Source organism: Centropristis striata, chromosome 14 (genome assembly GCF_030273125.1).
Source record: "Centropristis striata isolate RG_2023a ecotype Rhode Island chromosome 14, C.striata_1.0, whole genome shotgun sequence".
NCBI lineage: Eukaryota > Metazoa > Chordata > Actinopteri > Perciformes > Serranidae > Centropristis > Centropristis striata.
The window spans coordinates 16,907,979-16,931,070 of NC_081530.1; the positions used below are offsets into that span (position 1 = coordinate 16,907,979).

The 23,092-nt window shown below is 37.5% G+C and overlaps 1 protein-coding gene across 1 annotated transcript; it reads left to right on the top strand.

The window, feature by feature from the left end:
- Positions 1 to 1,737: 1,737 nt before the first annotated feature.
- Positions 1,738 to 22,550, top strand: gsk3aa (glycogen synthase kinase 3 alpha a). Its single transcript, XM_059350686.1, has 11 exons — positions 1,738 to 2,052; positions 8,178 to 8,263; positions 9,818 to 9,919; positions 10,127 to 10,210; positions 10,610 to 10,720; positions 10,955 to 11,085; positions 11,380 to 11,584; positions 14,396 to 14,491; positions 16,489 to 16,675; positions 16,954 to 17,031; positions 18,547 to 22,550. The coding sequence occupies exons 1-11, from the start codon at positions 1,878 to 1,880 to the stop codon at positions 18,606 to 18,608; spliced, it is 1,317 nt and encodes a 438-aa protein (XP_059206669.1). The 5' UTR covers positions 1,738 to 1,877; the 3' UTR covers positions 18,609 to 22,550.
- Positions 22,551 to 23,092: the final 542 nt, after the last annotated feature.

Sequence of the window (23,092 nt, forward strand, 5' to 3'; positions counted from 1 at the left end):
ATGTGCATACACACACATGTATGCGTGTACACTGTATGATTGTGCTTAAAAATAAAACTGTCCTTACTTTGGAGAAGGAATTTTAGGATGAGCGAGGTGAGTGTTATCTCATAAGCAGGCATGTTGACCATGTGCAATATTTCTAAACAACAACAAAAAAACTAAATATTGAAAATATTAAAGATCTAACACAATGTCTTATGTCCTTGAATTTATTTCACATTCTTGAATTTCTCGTGTTTTATGAAGTTGTCAAATGATTTTGATACTATGTTGCAATCACTAGCTTTACTTTCCAGAATGGCTGTTGAGACAAGAGCAAATAACTGATGCAAATGAATGAACAAATTTGGCTATAGACAAATAAACAGGATCTACAGATGCAGGCAAGTGCCCCCAATTCATGAAACACACAGCGTGTTCTTTGAGCCGGCCTTTATCAAGCATCTCAGTGTTTAAGAGTGCTTATTGGATTAGAGTATAGGCTTTCAGATTCAGGTCATATTGGGTGAGAGGTGGGTTAAGGTAAGGCAGCCAGGTCAGAGAGTCCTTCATATCTGGAAAAACTCTGTGGGATGCTGTTACAACAACCTGCCAACTTCAAGAAGAAATAAGCCTGGAGGCCTTCACCAGTCGATACTTAAGTATATTATTTTACCCATGCTAGACATCTCATATCACTGATTATATTGAATAGGATTACATTAAAGACCTTCATCCATCCATTAATTAATTAAAAGTAATGATTAGGTCATGTTTTAAAAGTTACTTTATTCAATTTTTTTACAAGAAGTTAAAGTTCTAATCAGCATGTTTTTTGCCATTAACAGGCTAAGTTCGGTTATTTTTGAATGAATTTTATCTGAATAAGTAAAATGTTAAGCCTTTTATTTTTATGCTAATATCTCGTCAACCTGTTAAAATAATCACCTAGGAAACACAAACAACTTCACCAAAAGTGTAACATATGACATTTATTGATCATTTCACTCAAAAGGATGTAACAAAGGATGGCTATTGGCATAGTAATAACACTGTGTGTAAATTATGTAACTTAAGAGAAATAAATGACTTAGGCAATTTTTTGACCATGCCTTTGTGACTTAAGCAAGATATGGTAACACTTTATTTTGAAGGTGTCTACATAAGAGTCACACAAGCGACAAGTATCATGAGCATTACTGTTACTTCAAAGTGTCATTAATGTTCATGACACATCCCATGTCATATTTATGAAACGCTCATGTCACTCTTACATAGATATGGTAACACTTTATTTTGACGGTGTCTACATCACCGTCAAAATAAAGTGTTCCCATATCTTGTTTAAGTCACAAAGGCATGTTCAAAAAATTGCCTAAGTCACATTTTATTTTATTCATAATAGATCCGCTTAAGTCACACACATGACATAGGCCATTATCTTAAAGGGGTAAAATTACATGATCTGATCAACTGAGGATGTAGGCGATTTTACCATAGGTGGCCGGCGTCATGAGGAGATGATTTAGGCAAAAAATCAATTTTGACAAAAAATGACTTAGGCGATTATTTTAACAGGGTGACGATATACTGATGCTTTTCCTTTGGCCTACATCCACTGTTAAGTCATTTTAAATTTGTAGTTGTTTTGATTTGTGAAAGCCTTTGCAGCAAACCTGAGCAACAGCTCCTTCGAACTTCATCTCCCAGGTGGCATTGCGAGCGTTCTGTTTCTAGGTGTCTAGCAACAGCTACCAGCCCAGACAGCCGGCGGCAACGGGAGCGCTGTTTCTCGGTGTGTCTTTCTACGATTATTCGCTGCCGGGTATTCATAATTAATAGTCGGCTTGGGCTGTAAAATAGTGAAAACACAACCCTGACCCCTGCACAGAGATATGAGCGGCAGCGGGCGGCCCAGGACCAGCTCGTTTGCTGAGCCGCCAGGTGTTCCAGGAACCGCCGCTGCGTCCACCGGATCAGCCGCTGCCGTGGGGAGCAGCACAGGAAAGTCCGGGGTCCCGCAGGCCTCCGGCAGCAGCTCGTCGGGATGCTCGAACCTTAAGCTTTCCAGTAAGTTCAAATTAGCTACCAGCTCTTTATCTAAACCGGTCTGTCCAATACGTTATATTCCGGGCTTTTACCTCAAAAACACCTGGCAGTGTGAGGTGTCACAAACGAGAGGAAAGTCGTTATTGCTCCGGTGTGGTGGTAGCCAACATGCTAACTAGCTAGCCTGCTAACGTTAGCCACTTGTTTTGTATGTTACTAGTTCCCGTCCGGCCGATGGATGCATTCAGCCCTACTAGGGTCAAACTAAGCAGCTGGTTGGCTTTCACTGTAACCCAGTGTAACATCAGCTTTATTAAAGATTTAACTTATTTATATATGTTAAAATCTGAGCTGGGGATCTGTTTGATTTCACTGTGGTCAATGTGAGTGAGCAGTAAAACCTGGGCTCTGTTGTTCTTTGTGGCCAAGCTAGACTCAAATACCCCATCTGGAGTGCTGCATTCAGGGTTTCTTGTTGTGGGTGTGAGGCATCAGCTATCAGCCTGGCTCGCCCGGAGAGAGGGGGGTCAGGGCGGAAAGTTGCCGTTTCACCAAGGTCACCTGTGGGGCACAGGCTCAGCAGCAGGTGGCCGACGCCTGGAGGATGCAGGTGATGCATGTCCAGCACAGGAGCTGGGCTGCCAAGGAGTAGGTTTCCTCAGTCTGAGATGGAGTTATAGCATGAACCTTTATCACCATAGTGGCAGGTGTAAGCAGAGATCTGTGTGTGCGTGTGTGTGTGTCAATCCAAACCTTATCACCCATTAGCAGGCATTGGTGTGTGACTTTGATATTAGAGCCCAAATGGGAGGTCATCTGCAGTTCAAAGGAGTGTGACATTTGTTTTCTTGCATTCCCTCAGCAGCACTGCCTGAGGCCCTCAAAGCCCCAAATGTTGCCTTCAGCTGGTAAAGATGATTGATGGATGATGGTTTGGGAGACCTGTTTTTTCTTCTTCTTCTTCTTTTTTTTTTTTTTTTTTTGAAGAGGCAGGATTAACCCAGTTAGCCAGATATTTGTGAGAAAAGTGGTGTGATTTGATGTGTTGAATTACTGGAAGAATCAAACTTGGAGCATTGAGGATGTTGTGTTGCCATACCAACCAGTGATCTGTCATTATGAACAACAGCAGAGGTTGTTTGATGACGAATGTTAAGGGTTTCCATTAAGTAACTCTGTTATTATAAAATACTCAAAATATTCTTTTGCAGAATGTCATATCTTGGTACTTTTTTGTCAACCAAAACTGAAAGATAAAACTACTGATCAGCCACTTGATGGGCTAGAGAGTGGCTGGTAGATTAAGTTTATATTCAGATGTTTTTATCGGGTTTTCAAACATTTGCACATACGGTATGCCAACATTGCGGGTAGCTGGAGCCAGTCCCAGCTGACATTGGGCGAGAGGCGGGGTACACCCTGGACAGGTCTGGACAAATAATATTAGTAATAAATATTTAAAAAAATATAAACACTGCTCCTACAGAGACTTAAAAGTTTAGACACTGCCTACTCTTAGCCTTTGTTGATCCTTTTATTCTGGAATTTAGCAAGCACTAAGTAATCATGATCAGTCAGAGTTAATATAAACAACTTGTAAAATAAACTGTGACAATATTCATTTAGATATTGATATACACATGATGATAAAGGCTTTGAGAGTCTGGAAATAATGAACTATTACCTCCTGTACTCAGCGGCTGTGCAGAGGGGGGAGCTGGATTCCAATTATGTAGAAGGAGGTGTCTTGCTAAAAGCCACAAGGAAACAGTGTGGGACTGAGCTTGACAGAGATTCATATATTTATGTACAGCCCCAAATCCTGCCAGACTGGGGTCTGACTGAGCCTATGGTCTTATCACACATTTATAGGAGTGTTTCAAAGACTTTATCCCAAAATATATAATGTCTTATATTTTAGCAAGTTCAGATGGTAGGAGTAAAATGTGGGGCAAGGCAATTAATCAAATTTTATTTTGTTCAGGTACAATTTTGACTTTTGAAGATTATGAAAACAAGATAATTGAGATAAAAATCATTGTTGTGGCACATGCCATTTTACAGTAATTCTCTCGTTTTGTCTTGTTTTATAAATCCAACACACTCTGCCCTTTGCTTTACACGCCCTTTCGCTGAGTAACTGACTTCTAATTATATATTGAATGTTTTGTAGTTTACAGTACGTTGTAGAAGTGTGCTTATGTTACACCACAGTTGACATTTATTCGTAATATTAAAAGTATTATTATTATTTAGTTTTAGTTGTTTAAGTTAAAGAAGAGTTCAATAAATGCATGATGATTTTTTTTCTCTTTCCTTATTTCTCATGGCTATGACCATCTAATTGACTTATACTGACATATTTATTGCCTGAAAAAATAAAAATAGAATTGCCAGGGTTAAAAAAAAAAAAATGTTTTCCATAAGTTGTCAGGCGAGACAGAACAAAAATAAACACTGTAAGTGGACTACTTGATTACTTTAAGCAAATTTAAGCAAACAGCGACTGAAAACTGTAACTGTAGCAATGGGTGAACCCTGTAGATGTACTATATTGACACTATAGCAGCTTGTACCAATGTCTCAAGGAGAAACTGACATGCCCAGGCATGTACCGTCACTGAAAGAGAGGCAATTAAGAAATGGCGCTTTTAATGGAATGATGCTTCATGAACTATTTTCAATGTGATGGTATTTGTTCCTGATATAGATAATTTTTTCATCTGCTTTTATTCCACTGACATATATGCATATTCCTTAGAATGTCTCATATCAGCAAGGCTATTGATGATTTCATGAGGGGACACTTCTAAAGTGTAAATTAGTGTGTTCAAAGAGGGTTCTTTTATATTGTTGATGTATTACATCCAAGGGGATTTGAAAATAAGGCTCATGGCAGTAAATCAGAAAACTTCCCCCCATTTCAACAACCCCACATTTCAGTATAATTACGGCTGCTGTGACAGCGTCCAAGCAGTTGTTCCATTATTCACTGTCTGTGGAGCAGCTCCAGGATTTGTCTCTAGGTGACATCATCACCACAGTCTGTCTCTTTTGCTGTCTGGCTGAAAGAGAAATGCTCAAATTCAAAAATGAAATGGAACTATAACATTAATTCATTCATTATCCTTCTCCAATTATCCAAACTCGGGTCGCTGGGGGCTGGACCCTATCACAGCTGAAATTGGGCGAGAGGACTGGGTACACCCTGGACAGGTGGCCAGACTATCACAGGGCTGACACATAGAGACAGACAACCATTCACGCTCTCATTCACACCTATGGACAATTTAGAGTCACCAATTAAACCTATGTGCGTGTTTTTGGACTGTGGGAGGAAGCCGGAGTACCCTGTGAGAACCCATGCTGACACAGGGAGAACATTCAAACTTCACACAGAAGAGCCTCAGGCCGTAGTCAAACTGGCGACCCTCTTGCTTTGAGGCAAGAGTGCTAACCACTAGACCACCGTGTAGCCCTGGAACTATAAATTATTCCATAGAAATATTATTTAAGGGTGGATTTTCCCTTTAACAGGACAACATCTCTTTGGGAGACTCATCAGGAGGCTTTTTGGGAAACAGGGATGGGTTTTTTTTGTCCACAATTGCTTTATGTAAATTTGATGTATCGTTTACTGAAACACACAATCCTGATCCACTGGGAAGTAGACAATGTGTTGATTCCGTTTTCGAGGCAGACTGTCACATGAGCACAATAACTCTAAAACAATAGATACTTGATAGAAACCTCACACTAACACCAGAGGTTCTCCCTCTGGAGTAGATGGCCTGGTTTGATTTTTTTTGGAAGATCTTGCTGCATTAAACTGCATATTAATAAGGTAAACTTAATTCTCTTGAAGCTACTTTGCTTTAAGATGTGGAGTTCATGTAAGGACAGTGTGTTCTTATTGTGTACGGAGACATTAGCATAGAAAATCTGCTGGTTAATGCATTAATCAGAATAGTTTATATTAGAGCTGTGTGGCATGATAAAAATTTGTCTAATATAGCGAAATGTTCCTTGTTATAAATAAACTAAATCAATATTTTAAACCTATTATATTTGGAATAGTATTGCTTGACAAACAGTATAGAACAATATGACATTTGAATATGATTTTGACAATATATAACGTCATATCAGCCCTAAAACTCTCTCAAGTAACTACAAAACTCACTGAGCATCTGGATTTTCACAAAGAAAATTGTCAGAGAGTTAACAGCATGGCATGTATCTTACAAAATAGCGGCTACAGACAGAATCTAATATTGTTGTTAGATATTTATAGTGCAATATTGCTTTTGCGGTTGCAATGACAATTTAAAAAATTATATATTGTGCAGCCCCTAGTTTGTATTTTTCATATTGTATTGAGATTATGATTGGGCAGAGTGTATCCCATGTGCTTCTTGTTGCAACATTTACCTGTTTTTAGGACACAGACAATGTCGAACCTGGCTAGAAACACAAGATAAATTAGTATGGATGTGACAGAGTTCGAAAAATTGAGTACTTCCTCCTGGAGACTTGAGTTTCCGTCTGTGAATGACGGGAAGCTGAGTGTGACACAAACAGCGAACCCAGACACAATGAATCAACGATAAAACTGAGGCAACACGTTTATTGTGATTTATTGTTGACCTCAAGGAAGTTTCAAGTCTGTGGAAGTAGTTTTTCATTCTGTAAGAAATGAATGGCTGCAGGAAAAGAGCTGTGATATCTCTGGCTGTGCTGACTGATGCATCAGCAAGAAAAATGTAAGCGGAGGTGCAACACGGACAGTTGGCATAAACGTATCCTTTAACCATCTGTCCTACTTTTAACCTGGAGCCCCGTTTGAGTGTGTCTTCATGAGCCCAGTCATTGAGTAAAGGGAACCCAGTGACCCGGTCACTCTGCAGGCCTCACAGTTTCAGCTGTAACGGATATCGCCAGCGTGCCTATTGGATGACCAGCACACTTTTGTGACTGAGGACAGTTTACTGTGTGTGTGTGTGTGCATGGATATGGACGTACAAGAACACCAGGACGTGCAGTTCTGGCTGTAAGGGGACCATGTGAATAAGTGCATTGTCTTGTTTGGTAAACAAAGTATGAGGACATGGACAGAGTGACAGTGATACAGCACATTGACAGCTAGATGACAATTCAGAGGAAACGAGAGGAAAATTTAATTTCCATCAACGAGTTAAAAATAAAGAAATCTTGAACCTGGTAACTCCTTTTAGTTCTACTGTGTCTGTGTGAAATTATAGAAATAAATCCCAAAATGAATTCATGATTTGTAAGATTGCAGGTTGGGCAGAAAAAATTGAATTAAGCAGATTTTTTGGACACTTAAAACCCTCTTAAACTTTAATAAGCTCTTCTCACAACTTAAATATTGCAGAGATGATAACATTAGTCTTTAGAGTGAACACAAATGAGAGTTACTCCCTAAATAGTCAATGAGTCGTGTCATGAGTTGCATTTGTCTCAGTCAAACTGAGCGACTTTTTGCTCTGTTGCGCTCAGCTCCGGTGCTCAAGTCAATAAATTACTTTTGAACTGGTAGAACCTCCTTTGATTCAATGACTTCATTAGACAACAAATAGTTTTGACTACAGTTAAAATGTAATCACCTGATATGTGTGCTTATGATAAAACAAAAATAATGCTTTTATAGGAGGCTGTTATCACTTAAAACAGTTTATCAGGACGGAGAAAGTGGTCGGCCTATTTCTGGGTTCCCTCCCAGTTTAATTAGTCACAGTGTCTTGAATTTGAACTCTGCCATTTCTTTTCTCTACTTCCTCAGAGGCTTTGTAAAGTTGACATCCATTCACTAGGCTGTCATTAACCTAAATATTCAGACGGCCAGCAGAGAGGCGGCCCAGATGTTAAGGCTGCTGTCCTGGGTTGAACGTCAGGGGCTTTTGTTTTGGTTACGTCGTGACGCCGTTTCATATCATTACCTCTTGTTGAAAAGAGCCAGAGGGACCACAGCCCACTTTAATCACATTTTTATTTTAACTTTTACAAGTTTTAGAACAATAAAAGCAATTAACAGATTACCTGCTATTACATGTTCTTAATCATAACACTATATTCGTACATGCTGTGGCCTCATTTTGACCCTGTTTTTTTTTTTTTTTTTGTAGGAGACAGCGGGAAGGTGACGACAGTCGTGGCCACACCAGGTCAGGGACCGGACCGCCCGCAGGAAGTCTCTTACACCGACATCAAGGTGAGCAGAAAAAGTAAAACTAAGACGCCACAGTGTCCTCAGAAGAATCTCTGTCCTAAATGTAGAGAGACAACTTTATCACCTCCTCTGCTACTGTAACTTTTATCACCTTATTACACAAAATGACTGCAATATATCTGGCTGGAGTTGATAAGGTTGTTGATCAATACCAGTGGCTCCATAGTTACTTTGCCAGGTGCTGAGATTTATGGCTTTCATTGCTGACTTTATCGCCTCCTTTCTGTTGGCTTTCTTGTCTCTGATTTGAAATTCTGCCGTAATTTAGTGTCAGTTAGAGGCTAATAAAATTAAATGAGATCTGTTTGTACCTTAGCAGGGCCTGATGGTTTAATTTGATCACTTTTAAGATTACTTAATGTCTCTTTAATAGTGTGTTAACATACATGTATCACACTCTTTTATCTTAAAGTTAACAGCTTTGTTCTACTGGCTTATCAGAAGTGTTGACACTTTTCCAAACTCTGCTGCAGTTGAGAGTTATCAAGGAAATATATCTCTAATAATATAGTATTTTTAATCTTGAGGATACAAGATTTCACAGCATTATTGCAAACCATAAACTTAGTATGTTTTTTCTATATTTGGGTCAGGAATAATTTGACTGAACAAGTCACAAGACAGAACAAGTCAGTGGTAAAACCACAAATTTGCGGAAAATGGCCATTAGTATGGTGCGATATGGACCTAAAGTTATATCCCGATATATTAAGACTGAATATTGATATATCATACAGTACATATCCCGATATTGTTGTCGCAAAGTGAGAGCAAATGTTCAGTCAAAGTCAAATATGACATATCACAAGTAGTTTTATTCAACTGTTTATTTTGTAAAAAATATATACTGCATAAGAACAGGAGTACCTAAAATCAAAGCTCGATAAAGTGCACATTTAAATTTAAAAAAATCTTAAATAATAATTGCGTATGAGATAAAGTAGGCCAATCTTTTTCTGGAATAACTATATTTATATGAGAAAAGAATAATGAACTTTTTACAAAATGAATTACAAAATGAATTACAAAATAACTAAATATGACAAACCCTAGTAAAGGTAGCATTTATATATAAAGAAAGAGGGGAAAAAAAGAACTATATCGATATATGCGATATGGTCTAATTCCATATCACATTTAGAAATATATGGATATATTTTTATATATCGATATATCACCCAGCCCTAATGCCCATTCAAAATGAAGATATTTATGCTTGCTTTGTGTTTTTGGTCCTCTTAGCTATATCTATTTACTTGATGCCATCACTTAGTGGGATTTAGCACAAATCTGCCAGAGCTGTGCACGGATGAACACAGCTCTTAGGAAAACACAGGAAGGACAGACTCCTTCCCCAAAACCAATATCACAATTTGCTGCTGATCTGCAGCAACATTCAGTGAAAAGTAACACAGGTTATTTGAAATTGTAATAATTGTAATAAGTTCAAACTCTATGGCAGCAATCAGAAACAACAGCCTTATAAATCTGATGTCCGGCCTCTGACTGGTTCCTCTTTTTGTGAAAACCTCGCAGGTGATTGGCAATGGGTCGTTTGGTGTCGTCTACCAAGCTCGCCTCATTGACAGCCAAGAGATGGTGGCCATCAAGAAGGTTCTGCAGGATAAGAGGTTCAAGGTAATATACTAATTTCTCCTGATGTTATCTGTTTCTCTTAGTTTTCTTTCATCTGTTTTTGGGTTAAACATTGTCTCTCAAGTGTTTGTTTTTTTTAACTAGATAATCACTTTAAAGATATTGAAATTAGTATTGATATAAACATGTAAGTTCCCTGTCTTTTAATATTTCTCATGCTTATTTTCTCATGTTTTTTTGTCTTTGCAGAATCGGGAACTACAGATCATGAGGAAGCTGGACCACTGCAACATTGTCAGACTACGTTACTTCTTCTACTCCAGTGGAGAGAAGGTACAACTCATTTGTATTGCATGGTTATGTTTTGCACTTAGTAGTTTGAGGAGGTCCCAGTAAAATAAAATAAAAATAATGCATGCACATAAAATATAACTACACTGGTGCTGCGTAAAAAGGAACACCCCAGCCCTGAAAAAAAGGGAAGTGATCCATTACTTGCACTGACAAAAATAGAAACACTTAATGTTGGAGAAGTAAATTACTGGAACCAAGATTCTGTTTGTAACTTTTTATTTTTGTATAATAAAATATGTATATATTTAAGCCTTAGTAGGCAGTTTGTCCTGCATGTATTCGTACCACATTCGTACCTTGCATTCAGCTTGCAAACTTTAATGAAATCATACATATTTTAAGCACTTTCTCTCTCTCTCTTTCTCTCATGCTGTACAGAAAGATGAAGTGTATCTCAACCTGGTGCTGGACTTTGTCCCTGAGACGGTCTACAGGGTTGCCAGGCATTTTAACAAGGCCAAGAGCATCATTCCTATCATATATGTGAAGGTAATTTTATTTTCTTTTTCCCCTACCAAGACATTCATGTGTTGTCTGAGTAATGTAATGTTTTTAAAAGGCATTTGTTGTACTTAAACATCTAATAAGAGGGCATCTTTACTCCACCACTTTAAAGCTTTAAAACAGGAATAAAAAAGCAGCATGTTGTTATTATTTTACCAGCTTTTAATATGTTTTTGTCTATTTTACCAGTGTGTTGTTCTCATGTTGTGACCTCCTCAGGTGTACATGTACCAGTTGTTTCGCAGTCTGGCTTATATCCATTCCCAGGGTGTGTGTCACAGAGACATCAAGCCCCAAAACCTGCTTGTCGACCCAGAAACTGCCATCCTCAAGCTGTGTGACTTTGGCAGGTGAGCTGCACGAGCAGATGGAACAAGGCAAAATCGAGACATGCAGCATTTTGTATGTGCAGAAAGAACAGAGTTAAACTGATTTTTATCTGTTCTCCAGTGGAGTATTCAGCCTATGGGACGTTGTAGATAATGTGTGAAGGTTACGGCATGAATTAACTATTTGAAACAGCCCAGTCTGCTGGGAGAGGAACCCCATATCTCTTCATAACCAGTTCTTCTATTACTTTTTATCCTCAAGCCTTTCTTTCCTGCAATCTTTGTCATTTAAATTTGATTTCTTGTGTTCCGCAGCGCCAAGCAGCTGGTCCGTGGTGAACCCAACGTATCGTATATCTGCTCACGGTATTATCGTGCCCCTGAGCTCATTTTTGGTGCCACAGACTACACGGCAAACATCGACATCTGGTCAGCAGGCTGCGTACTGGCTGAGCTGCTGCTCGGACAGCCCATATTCCCTGGAGACAGTGGGGTGGACCAGCTCGTAGAGATTATCAAGGTGAGTGTGTTTATTAGGTGTCTGTGTGCCAAAATGATGGTAGGGCTGCTTGTAATTCCTGGTTTCAGTGGAGATTATCACATTAGGATGTTAACTTTGTATGTGTTTGTGGGTGAGTCAGGGTTTTCTGTCCACGTGTCCTGGAAGATTTCAATGTCCCAGACAAAAGAAATAACGGTCAAATACTATCTATTTAGCTTGATCTGCAGGCTTTATAAAGAATGACATCTTCAAGATATGTAGCTTCATAATATTTCTTTATTTAAAAGTTGTCTACTTTTGCTTGTGCATTATATTCCAAATTTTAAAAAAGTCCTCTCAAAAGAAACAAAACAATGCTTTTTTAAGAATAAATAAATTCTTAAATAAAGAAATAAATAAAGTACGCTGTGATTCCTGCAGGATTTTCTGACGATGTGGTGGGTCAGAGGGAATGCTTATGTAGGCTGCATTTTAAAGTAAAATTCATCAATCTGGTGCATTTAAGAGAGCCTTTTGGAGCCTTTCCAAGCTTATTTAGAAGTGCACTGCCGTGGAGGAAATGTGCCTGGTGAGGTCCAGGGAGAGGTCCCATGAGCGTATCCTCCCACGCTGTGCAGCCGCTCCTGACCCAACGGGTTGAATGCCCTAAGCAAACTCTGCAGACCCCACCCGTTGAAGTGTAAAATATTTTCAGCTCTTTATGTTAGTCTGGTGTTGATATGGTGCATTTTTTGAGGAGAGTCTATGCATTTTACTGTTATGGACGGAGGTAAATGGTACAGACTTCTGGAGTTAAATGTTAGAGATGGAGTGCTCTGGATTAATCTCACATGCACCAGAATGAATGAGGAAGTACATTGTAGCTCCAGTTTAAATCAGCAAGCTCAAGTGCTTGCATGTGTCAGTTTACAGAGTCTCCTAGAATCTGCTTTCCTGACATATGCACTTTCCTAAATATCTATTTTTGGTGAAAAACGCAGGCTGTAAATCTGTGAGTAGAATAAGCAGAGTAGAAACTTTATTAAAAAACACATTCTAACAGCGTTAAGCAAATTAGACTTCATATACTTTGTCATGCAGCTTAGTAGGGCTGTGCATCTTCACTGGCCCCACGATCCGATTCGATTATAATTATCTAGTCTTCGATTCGTATCACGAGGCGTCACATCCTTGATTTTTTTATATTACAGCTGTTACTTTTTCATCAGTTAATACTACTGGACTGATAAATGTGGGTTCACTTTTTATTATTTAAAGTGCTTTACAAAATGTATGACCGATTTTTGGAGTCAAGTTGCAAAATCACAAACATGATTTCCAATATTTATACTATTATTTATTATATTTATACATTAATGATATCAAAAAGAAGTGCAGTGTACTCCTCAATATAACTGAATGTTAACATAAAATATCTAAACAGCAAATTGAATAGTAAACCAAAATAAATAGTATAGGCCTAGCCTACCACCCACATTTTCTGTCTGATTATCGATTATGAAGCGTCACTGTATCGATGCAGAATCATCCACATCTGCATTGCGATGCACCGATTAACCAATTATCTTCAACACCCCTACAGCCTTGACTGAATCATGCACACCGGACATTATGTCTAGAGGGATTAAAATATGTCTGGCTTTAAGGTTTTTTTCTGTAAAAAAACAAAACGGATATCAGATAACAGAAACCCTGGAGTGTGCTTGCCTCAAGGTTATTATAGTTAACGAAAACTAACAAAATAACGAAAACTACAATTGAAAAACCATTTTTGTTAACTGAAATAAAAATAAAAACGAGAGTTTTTAAACTAACAATAACTAACTGAAACGGCATTGTGTGGTTACAAAACTAACTAAAATTATAGTGAAAATGTCCTTTGTTTTGGTCTTTGTCAACTTTTTTCATACATAATCCAGAGTTTCTATTTCTCCACCGCTGAGTGTGTGTATTCCTGCTTTGTGGGCTTCCAGTAGAAGCGTGAGTGAAATTACCGTAATGACACCAAATTGGCTGTAAAGAGCAACTTCTCAGCTTTCAGAAATCATTGGAATTATCCCGATAGCTCAAACAGTTTATTTATTATGGTAAAAGTGTCGCCAGAACAACACTAAACACTACACTTTGGCTGTTGTGCTTTCACTGTGTGCAAGTGAAAGTCTTCAATTCAACCATGATATCACAAATCACATTTTTTTGAGCGGTGCGCCACTGCTGCTGGCGCTGGATTTTCAGCACCGCCAAAAAAATGTGATTTGTAATATCATGAGAATACAGAATACATGTAGGGAAACACTGCATAATCCTTTTTGGTTGATATGAAATGTATTTATTTAGCTCCAGCTAAATAGCTGCTGGTTAGTGAACATGCAGGAACACATGGTGAATATGTTTACTGAGACTGGGATGTCGACACTCCAACCAAAATTCAAAACAGCTGGAACTGTAAGAGTTAATAAACTTATTGGGGCTGAGATGGATAAACCAAAGGACATAAAGGCAAAATTTATAATGACCTCTTTGAATCTCACACCCAACACATAGCCCATTACAAAAAAAACTAATGAAAACTAAACTAAAACTAAGCATTTTCAAAAACTAAACTAAAAGTAGCAACTCTCTCTAAAAACTAAAACTAACTGAATTTGAAAACAAAAAATCACAATGAAATTAAAACTAATGAAGAATCCAAAACTATTATAACCTTGGCTTGCCTATTGTTTTATATGAATGTATTGGTATAAAAGACTGATCAGGCCTGAATCACACACCTCCATGGTCTGTGCGTCTTTAGCACACTGCTCATTTTCCTCCATCATCTTTTCTCAGGTACTCGGAACACCAACAAGGGAACAAATCCGAGAGATGAACCCAAACTACACAGAATTCAAGTTTCCTCAGATCAAAGCTCATCCATGGACCAAGGTCAGTAAATACCTGAGGACAAACACCAGCAGGGTAGACTCTCAGTAGCCCTGGAAAGAAAATCTGTAAACGTGGAGAAAATATTGAGAGGTACATGTAGGAAAGTTGTTGTCTGTTACTATTATTTGACTGCGTTTTTGTAAGGAGGAACTCTTGAGTTTCTACGTATATGCACCAAGGTATTTGTTCCAAAAAGTGACGTACATTAATCCAGTGTATCAGAAGAAAAGGAGAGAATACCTGTGGACGTGTTGTTGCCCACACAGTCTATTTAAATCTGCCAGTTGAAGTGCTTCAGTGCCCTCCTTCTGAAAGTCGATTAACCCTGTGACTCCTCAAGAGTACAGAACCAATGTAAAACCAAGAGAAGTGGCCCTTTAACATTTACTACAAAGCGGATAGCTTTCTACTCCAAAAAAACATGTATTTCCATTGCATGTATTTCCATTCCATTTTAAGTTTCTATGTTACAGTGTTTGTTAAAATAAGAACATTTAATATAAATAGAACATCTGACGTCAAGTAATTTCCATTTTTGGGTGTTTCCTATTAGTGATACCGTGTGTGTTTTTGTCCTATAAAAAACTTTCACATCACCTACAGAGTGCTCTACATATATGCTACAAATAGTCTAGCATGAATTTTATTTTTGGCAGATATTTAGACTTTAAGGTTCTTGAGTTCCTGTTTGAATTTTTATATCTTTTCAAGGTTTAAAAAAAGTGCTTTTGGATTTGATTAATGTGCTTAAAACTGCTTGAAATTTAGGTCATATAGTATGCCAAATCTACAAACAGACACATTTTGATATATGATAGTTCCTTTTAATTTGTCTAGAAGGATAATTTCAGTTGTTTATAGCACAACATTATTGACAGCAAAACTAATTTATTGTGATGAAGGGGGAAAACAACTGCTTACTAAACTTTTACAAATTTACCAAAGCTGTAAGGTAATGGAAAACCTTTAAAATCTACCTTTAAAAATGCTAGAAAAGTGCTTAAGTTTTTTTTTGAAAAGGTGAAGGAATCCTGAATAAATGTCTGAAATGTCATTATTTATTGCATTGAGGTAATACTCATTAAAGAGCCTTTTATGCTGGAAGCCTTTGCACTTGTAATACTGGATTTTTGTGCTGCAAACAAAAAAATGTGATGCTTAAACCTTAAAAACAAGTGAAAGTGAGCTTCCAGAACTCACTTTTGTCCTTTCACAATGCAAACTCAAACTTAAAGATAATTCATGTTTATATGATTCAGCGTTTTTAGTATCGATATTGTTGCTATTATGTACTATGACTATTTTTATGGAATTTATTTGGCATACAATACTATGATTTTTTTTTTTAATTTAATGGTATAAATGAATGTGAGTGTTTGTATGGTATACCATGAATGTTTATGGAAATACAATTTTTATTTTAAACTTTTTGGGGATACTATCCCTTGGGGATAAATAAAGTAATTTTGATATGATTTTTTGATTTACACATTCACATTGTGACATATGATGGCATTTAACACTGACTTTTAAAAACCTCAATTATTTGACTGTTTTGGGCGGCTGTGGCTCAGTTGGTAGAGCGGGTTGCCCACTGAACGGATGGTTGTTGGTTCGATCCCTGACCATGGCAGCCTACATGCCGAAGTATCCTTGAGCAAGATACTGAACGCCAAAATGCTCCCGATGCTGCGTTCATCTGTGTGAGAATGAATTCCCAATGGTGGCAGGTGGCACCATTTAGGGTAGCCTCTGCCACCAGTATGAATGTGTGTGTGAAAGGGTGAATGAGCTCAGTCTGTAGTGTAAAGTGCTTTGACTAGAAAAGCGCTATATAAGTGCAGGTCCAGTTACTATTTTGTAGCATAGAAAAAAACTTGTAATAATCTGCTACTATTCGTTCTACAATTTTCTAAAAACTCGTCACCATCGGTGCCGCCAAAGAGAACAAAACCAGAATTTTTAAATAGTGACGTTAAACTCTTGTTGTTCTTCAGGTGTTTAAACCTCGCACCCCTCCAGAGGCCATCGCTCTCTGCTCCCGGCTGCTGGAGTACACGCCGGCCTCGCGGTTCTCCCCACTAGAGGCCTGTTCTCATGCCTTCTTCGACGAGCTGCGCCAGCCCAACACACGACTGCCCAGCGGCCGGGAGCTGCCGATGCTCTTCAACTTCAGCACCACAGGTACGCAAAGACTGAAACACACTCATCTTAAACACATTTATCTTTTTTCTGTTTGACAGCTTGTTTCATTGTGTTTAAGTCACGTTTGATAGATTCATCCCCATCTGTTCCTCTAGAAACAATCAGGTGGTGTTTCTTGGTTTGTTTTGGTTCCAACGCTGCGACCTCAGAGGAGGTGCAATTAACGCAGCAGCGTACACTATCCTATTGTTGTGTCACGCCGTCCTCTTGATATATGACTCACCGTTCAATAAAAGCTCTTCTTTTGTTTTCTGCAGAGCTGTCCATCCAGCCCCAGCTGAACTCAACCCTCATTCCTCCTCACGCTCGCTCTCATACAGCTGCTTCCGCCCACGGTGGGAAACTCTCATCATAATGTTTTATTATTTTATTAATAATGTTAATATCATGGTTTTATGGACCCTGGAAAAATGTTTCAACCCTCCTGTTATGTTCGTTTCGCAGGAACAGAACAATGTCCTTCGGTCAGTTTGACCCGGAGCATGATTAATTATCCAAAAGGGTCAGAAACTAAAAAAATCCAGAACATTGTTTATATTTCATTAATAACTGAATTACTAACCATTTGAATCAATATTTAGTGCAATGGTAATCTTTACCTCTCACAGATCAAGGTTCAATGAGGATAATTCACTCATTTTTAATTAAAAAATGCGTGTTAAAACTTTTTTTTATGCACATTGGAAATACCTACAAATAAAATACATTGGTTTTACAAGACATTCAATTTTATTTTACATTTTTAATTTTTGTCTTTTTATGAAAAAATACTTTTTACTATTTTTTTATACTATTTGTTAAACTTTGAAATGGGTCAATTTGACCCGCAGTATAACAGGAGGGTTAAAGTTATGTGTACAATCCAGACATCACAATTATCAATTATCATGCTGGACTAATTCATCTACTTCTGATGGTTATTGGTTACTGGTCAAAAAGACAAATTTGGTGTACATTTTTCATTTTGGCAGTCTTGCATTATTATTTGGGGTTTGAAAATTACAAAAAAAATGTATGACATGACTATGATGCTCGTGGAGGAAGGAACACTTCTCCCTTAAAATACCTAGTTGACATTTTAAATCACAAATTATCACCCTTAGTATTACGTTACTGGGACAATGTTCTGCAAAAATTCGGAGCAAAAATTGTTTTCACATTCTCGCTCCTCACAAGACTTCCAATACCAAGATGCAAATACAGATCTTGCAAGCAGGGCTTAAAGTTTTTAAAAATCCTTTTTCGTTTTCAACTTTTTTCTTCAATGTCGTCAATAAGCCAATGAGCTGAGAATTAAGTTGGATAAAGCCACAGTTTGCAAACTGACAGTTGCAATAACAATTGTAAAACACACAGAAAACAAGAGTATTCATTGGAGCAAAACTAGCTTACTGTATCAAACCTTGCTAGCATAAATTACTAGGTTTAAAATGTATCCAAAACTTATTTAAACACCAAACACAGTTAAATACGAAAGATTACTGTGAAAACTGTGAAAACTTGAAAGCTTTTCATGGGCTAAAACATTAAACTCCTTGAAGTTATCTTTACAGTTTAATCTCACTTGAGTTAGTTTTACGATTGATAGGATCAAGTCTCTTTTCGTCCTTTCAAAATAAAAGTGTCCGTTATCAAAACAGGCTTTTGCATTGTACTTAATATATATCTTTTGTTTTGCCCATGTATGCATGCAGCGATTAATCAATTAATTGATCGTTAACATTATAAATGCTGGAGTTGGCAGGTTTCTTTCAAAGGCCCATCCCTAATATTTATAATGTAATCAACTTTATTTTTGATTCTCTCTCTGTGTGCTCGCCTGTCTGACCATCTCTTGTTTCCTCTTTCAGATGGTACCGGTTCAGATTCATCTCAACACAGTTCAGTACCAGGATCTCTGAACAGCATCTGAAGCAGCTCCTCACCTGCCTGCCTGCCAGCCTCACCCTAATCTCAGACGCACGCACGCACACACACACACACACCCACACACACTACACGCAAACACACACACACGCACACTCTTACTGCTTTCCTCCATGCTGCTTGCTCTCCTCTTAGATGATCTGTTTTTGTACAGTAAATGCATTGAACAAACTAAACATTAGTTCTTTAGCTGCCAGGGTTGAAACTACGGCAGGTGATTGTTGAAACACACACACACACACACACGCACACACACACGCACACACACAGAGTCGTCTCGCTGCTGCTCGGGTGGTCAGTGAAGGTTCAATAGTGGGGGCTGGTCCTCTGTAATATAACTTTTTTTTTTTTTTTTTTTAAATCAACACTTTTTTTCTTTATATTTGTGTTTATTTATTTGACTAATTGAAAGCATCATGTGGTCATGAAAGTAGAGTTTTTTTTCTCCACTTCTTCAGATTATTTTTTTATATTCTTCAGTGTTTTTTGAACTGTACACTGCCTGACTGAGATCAGAACTGGCCCCAAATAGGTCCATCAGGGTAAAGATGTTTTATTCAACTCAGGGCGGGAGAGCGGACGCAGGGACTGACAAATTCCTAAATCCTCCAGCCTCATTATTTTACCAATCCAGCCTGATGTTTTGGTTCTAATAAAACCTCCACATCTTGTTAATTTACCCGCTTGGATGGCAGGTAGAGCAGAAAACCTCATCAGTAGCAGGTAGCAGTTATCAGTGTTCGGTTGGAGGTGTTGAGGCTCGATCGCCCTTCACCTGGATCATGTTTAGTGGACCGGAAATAACCAGAACGACTCTTCCAGTCGCCACGTCTTGCATTCGTCTGTTTGTTTCCTCTTCTAAAGAGTTTTGTCTTCTGCTGAAAGGGTGAAATATTCCTCTGAGCCTCTTTCACACACAGTTTACGATAAATTAGTGGGATAACAGATCGCCACACACTTCTAGTGGGTCGTAAGTGATACTTGAGGGGATGATTTTAATTAGTCTATACTTTTTTTTTTTTTTTTTTTAGGAAAATCCACCATAGTATACCCAGTGTTTGTTCCTTAAAAAGTAAATTAATCTAAAAATAAGGCATTAATTGGTGTTAAAATGTCATAAATCAACTTTCAAAACGAATAATTCTAAAACATGAGCAGTATTTTATGAATCTTTTTTTCTGAAGTTGCATTGTAAAATCCAAACATATTTGGCATCGTATAAAGCTAGAATTAACACTTTTTTAAAAAGGAAAATCCCGCACAGTATACTCAAGGTTGCTGCAGAATCCTTGAATTAATTAATCTAAAAATAAGGCCGTAATTCATATCAAGATGTCTTAATTTAATCTTTCAAAAATCCTGAAGTGGTCAAAAAAACACGGGCAGTAGGGTTTTATGAATGAATATTTCTGACGTTGCATTGTAAAATCTGGAAATAATTGACCTCTTACCAAAGCATTCAGGGTTTCTGAACGCCCATAAATAGTATTTAAAGGCATTGAATTCATTAATCTGGAAAAAAAAGGGGTTGGTTGGTATTAAAATGTCTTAAATCAATCTTTGAGAAATCAAAAAAAAATTCTAAAACATGGGCAGTAGGGTTTTATGTATCGCTTTTTTCTGACGTTGCATTGTAAAATCTCTCATTAAGCTGCAATTAACATATTTAAAAATGTAATTCATTAGAAATTGGCTTTTTTTATCAAAGATTTTGTGGCATGGTTGACAAACACTGTTCCACCCTGTATCTGCTACGAGACAAAAAAGTCATGTTTCAATAAACATTTGGGCAAAATTATCTCGAGCCCAAAGTAACTGATGTCGATTCACGTTTGTCTTCCATTTGGCTATTGAAAATTTGGTCTCAAATTTCACTCAGAATGGCATAAAAAAAGTCCACAACATCCACACAGGAATATTCCTCAACTCCCACTCTTGTTCATCACCTCAAAAATTAGTTCAGAGCTGTAAAATGAAGAAAAAAAAAAATATGATGTTCAGCAAAAGCAGTTGTGCATTACTGTTTATTCTCCGTCCTGCCAACTAGTTAATGGTTTCGTTTACTTGACTAAAACCAGCAGCTCTGGATAAAACTGTCTTAATAATTGCAGCAGTAGAAAACAAATTCTAAAGCTTAATTTTTTTTTATAAATTAGAGACTGTATCACAGATATAAATTGACTCCAGAAGTTATTTCTTGAAGAGAATAATCACATTTCTGCCCCTTTTAACACCCGGGGGGAAAAGAAACCTGACGGCCTTCACTGGGTTCACTAGAAAGTGTCTTTAAAGGCGTTTAAAGGTGTTTCCATTAATATTGGCTGGATTTTTTTTTTTTTTTTTACAATTAATTCACAAAAAAATCATTTTGTTCTTCATTTGGAGCTTTCAAAACATAAAAAAAGTAATTGTGGTCATCATGTGGTTAATGATAAGAAGTAAAAACATTTAGGCGACTTGCTGCTTTTAAGAAAAAAAAGTTAATTATAAATTTTAAAGCTTTGAAAACTATTTAAATGTGGTAAATATAGTTGCTTAATGGCTTCCCTTTACAATTCCCTCTAATAATGTATTAGTACAGAGAACAAAAAGATGTTTTTTTGATTATTTTTCCATTCCACAATATTAAAATGTCTCCCTAAAAAAACGAAACATAGTAAACACAAATGCTATCAAATCAAAAAGTCACTTTTGGTAAATTCCCCTTTAGCTCAAAGATAATTCGTGTTAGTTTAGAGGGAAAAAAAAGAAAGGCTTTTGTACTTTAAGAGCTGAGTGAATGTTGGTCCTCTTGATTAAATGCAGCAGAGAAAATAAAGAATGCCAGGATGGAGGATTTAATGTTTTATTAAACTCGATGAGGGAGGGATACTTCATGTAAATGTATTTATTTATTTGTTTTTTGTTTTTCGAGAGTTGGATGTCAGTTAATTTCAGCCGGCGCAGGTGGCAAACTGTATTTTTATCAGTGGAAAGTTCTCTGTCGAAACTAAAATAACTGTGGCGGATAAAAGGATGTTTACACAGGCGAAAAAGAAAAGATGAATGGAAAGCTTAATGTGAATAGTAGTTGAACTTAAATTTGAAGCAGGGGAGTTCCTGTTAGGTGACTGTGTGTTTGTGTGCTCCTTGTGCTTCTGTCTTTGTGAGGACCGATTCGAGTTACAAGAGTGAGAAAAGAGAGACGTTGAGGTTAGATTTGGATTTTGGGTTTTTTGAAGTGTGGTTGTATGAGGTAATTTTCCATAGTCCAGGAGTTGGCAACAAAATTATACAAAATGAAACAGTTATTTCTTCACATATTAATGTCAATTTGTCATTGGTGTTGGCCCAAAGTAATATGTACTCTTCAGTTGTAAAAATGTGTCACTTATATGTACAGTCATGGAAAAAAATTATTAGACCACCCTTGTTCTCTTTAGTTTCTTGTTCATTTTAAAGTCTGGTACAACTAAAGGTACATTTGTTTGGACAAATATAATGATAACAACAAAAATAGTTTTAAAAAGAGTTTAATTTAAGAGCTAATATCTAGACATTTACATGGTTTTCTTGATGATAGCCAAAATCATCATCAAGAAAACCATGGAAAATTGCTCATAAGAGTTTAATTTGTTATCATTACATTTGTCCAAACAAATACCTTTAGCTGCACCAGGCATTAAAATGAACATGAAAAAGAAGAAAAAGGGTGGTCTAATAATTTTTTCCATGACTGTAGATCACTTCCCAATCAGAAAGAGCAAAGTGAAGCAGTGAAAATATTCTCAGAGCTACACTTAAACTAATAGTCTGGTAGATTTGAAGGGAGCAAAGAGCTTCAGTTCCTCATTGGAAAAGGCTGTCCAAACACAAGGAAAAGTGGTGAAAAAATTCTAAATATAGTGCACACTAATGTTTTTTAAGTGGTTAAAAGACATTTTATCAGCAGTACATCATTTAGCTTGTGTCAGTACTCCTGCCTGCTTCTCCGGCCATCTACTGTAGATAAGAGCCTCATACAGCCACACTTTTAAACATCCAGACTGTCCCTTTAGGATCAGAAAACATGTCACCACAGTCGACCTCCTCTCAAGTATAGAAGAACAAACATGTGTCTGACCATAATCCAACCTGCAGTCTGAACAGCCAGTGTTTTAGGGATTAGAGCCGTCAACAATACAGATTTTTAGTAAAGCAGTGCAGACCACTTGAAAGTTTGTAGTATAGTATATTTGATACTATTGTCCCATGCCTCCACCTGCTGTTTTTAAACTGCAGCCATGTTTTGTTTTTTTTAAGTGAAGATGCTTTTTTTGAACCCCCCACATTTCGGCACATTGGTTTTATACGAGGAGAGTGGAGAGCATTTTTTCATTCTTTCTCACCGACAGTTTCCTCCTCCCTGCTTTCTTTGCTGTAAAGAGTCCAACCAGCCACTTCGATTAACTCGACGGGGCGCGTCACACTCAGAGCTGTCAGACTCTCTGC

Excerpts from the sequence above, each read along its gene's own strand:
- gsk3aa (XM_059350686.1), top strand. The coding sequence starts at position 1,878 with ATGAGCGGCAGCGGGCGGCCCAGGACCAGCTCGTTTGCTGAGCCGCCA. Across the intron at positions 2,053-8,177 it reads CTCGAACCTTAAGCTTTCCA|GAGACAGCGGGAAGGTGACG; the intron begins GTAAGTTCAAAT and ends TTTTTTTTGTAG. Across the intron at positions 8,264-9,817 it reads TCTCTTACACCGACATCAAG|GTGATTGGCAATGGGTCGTT; the intron begins GTGAGCAGAAAA and ends AAAACCTCGCAG.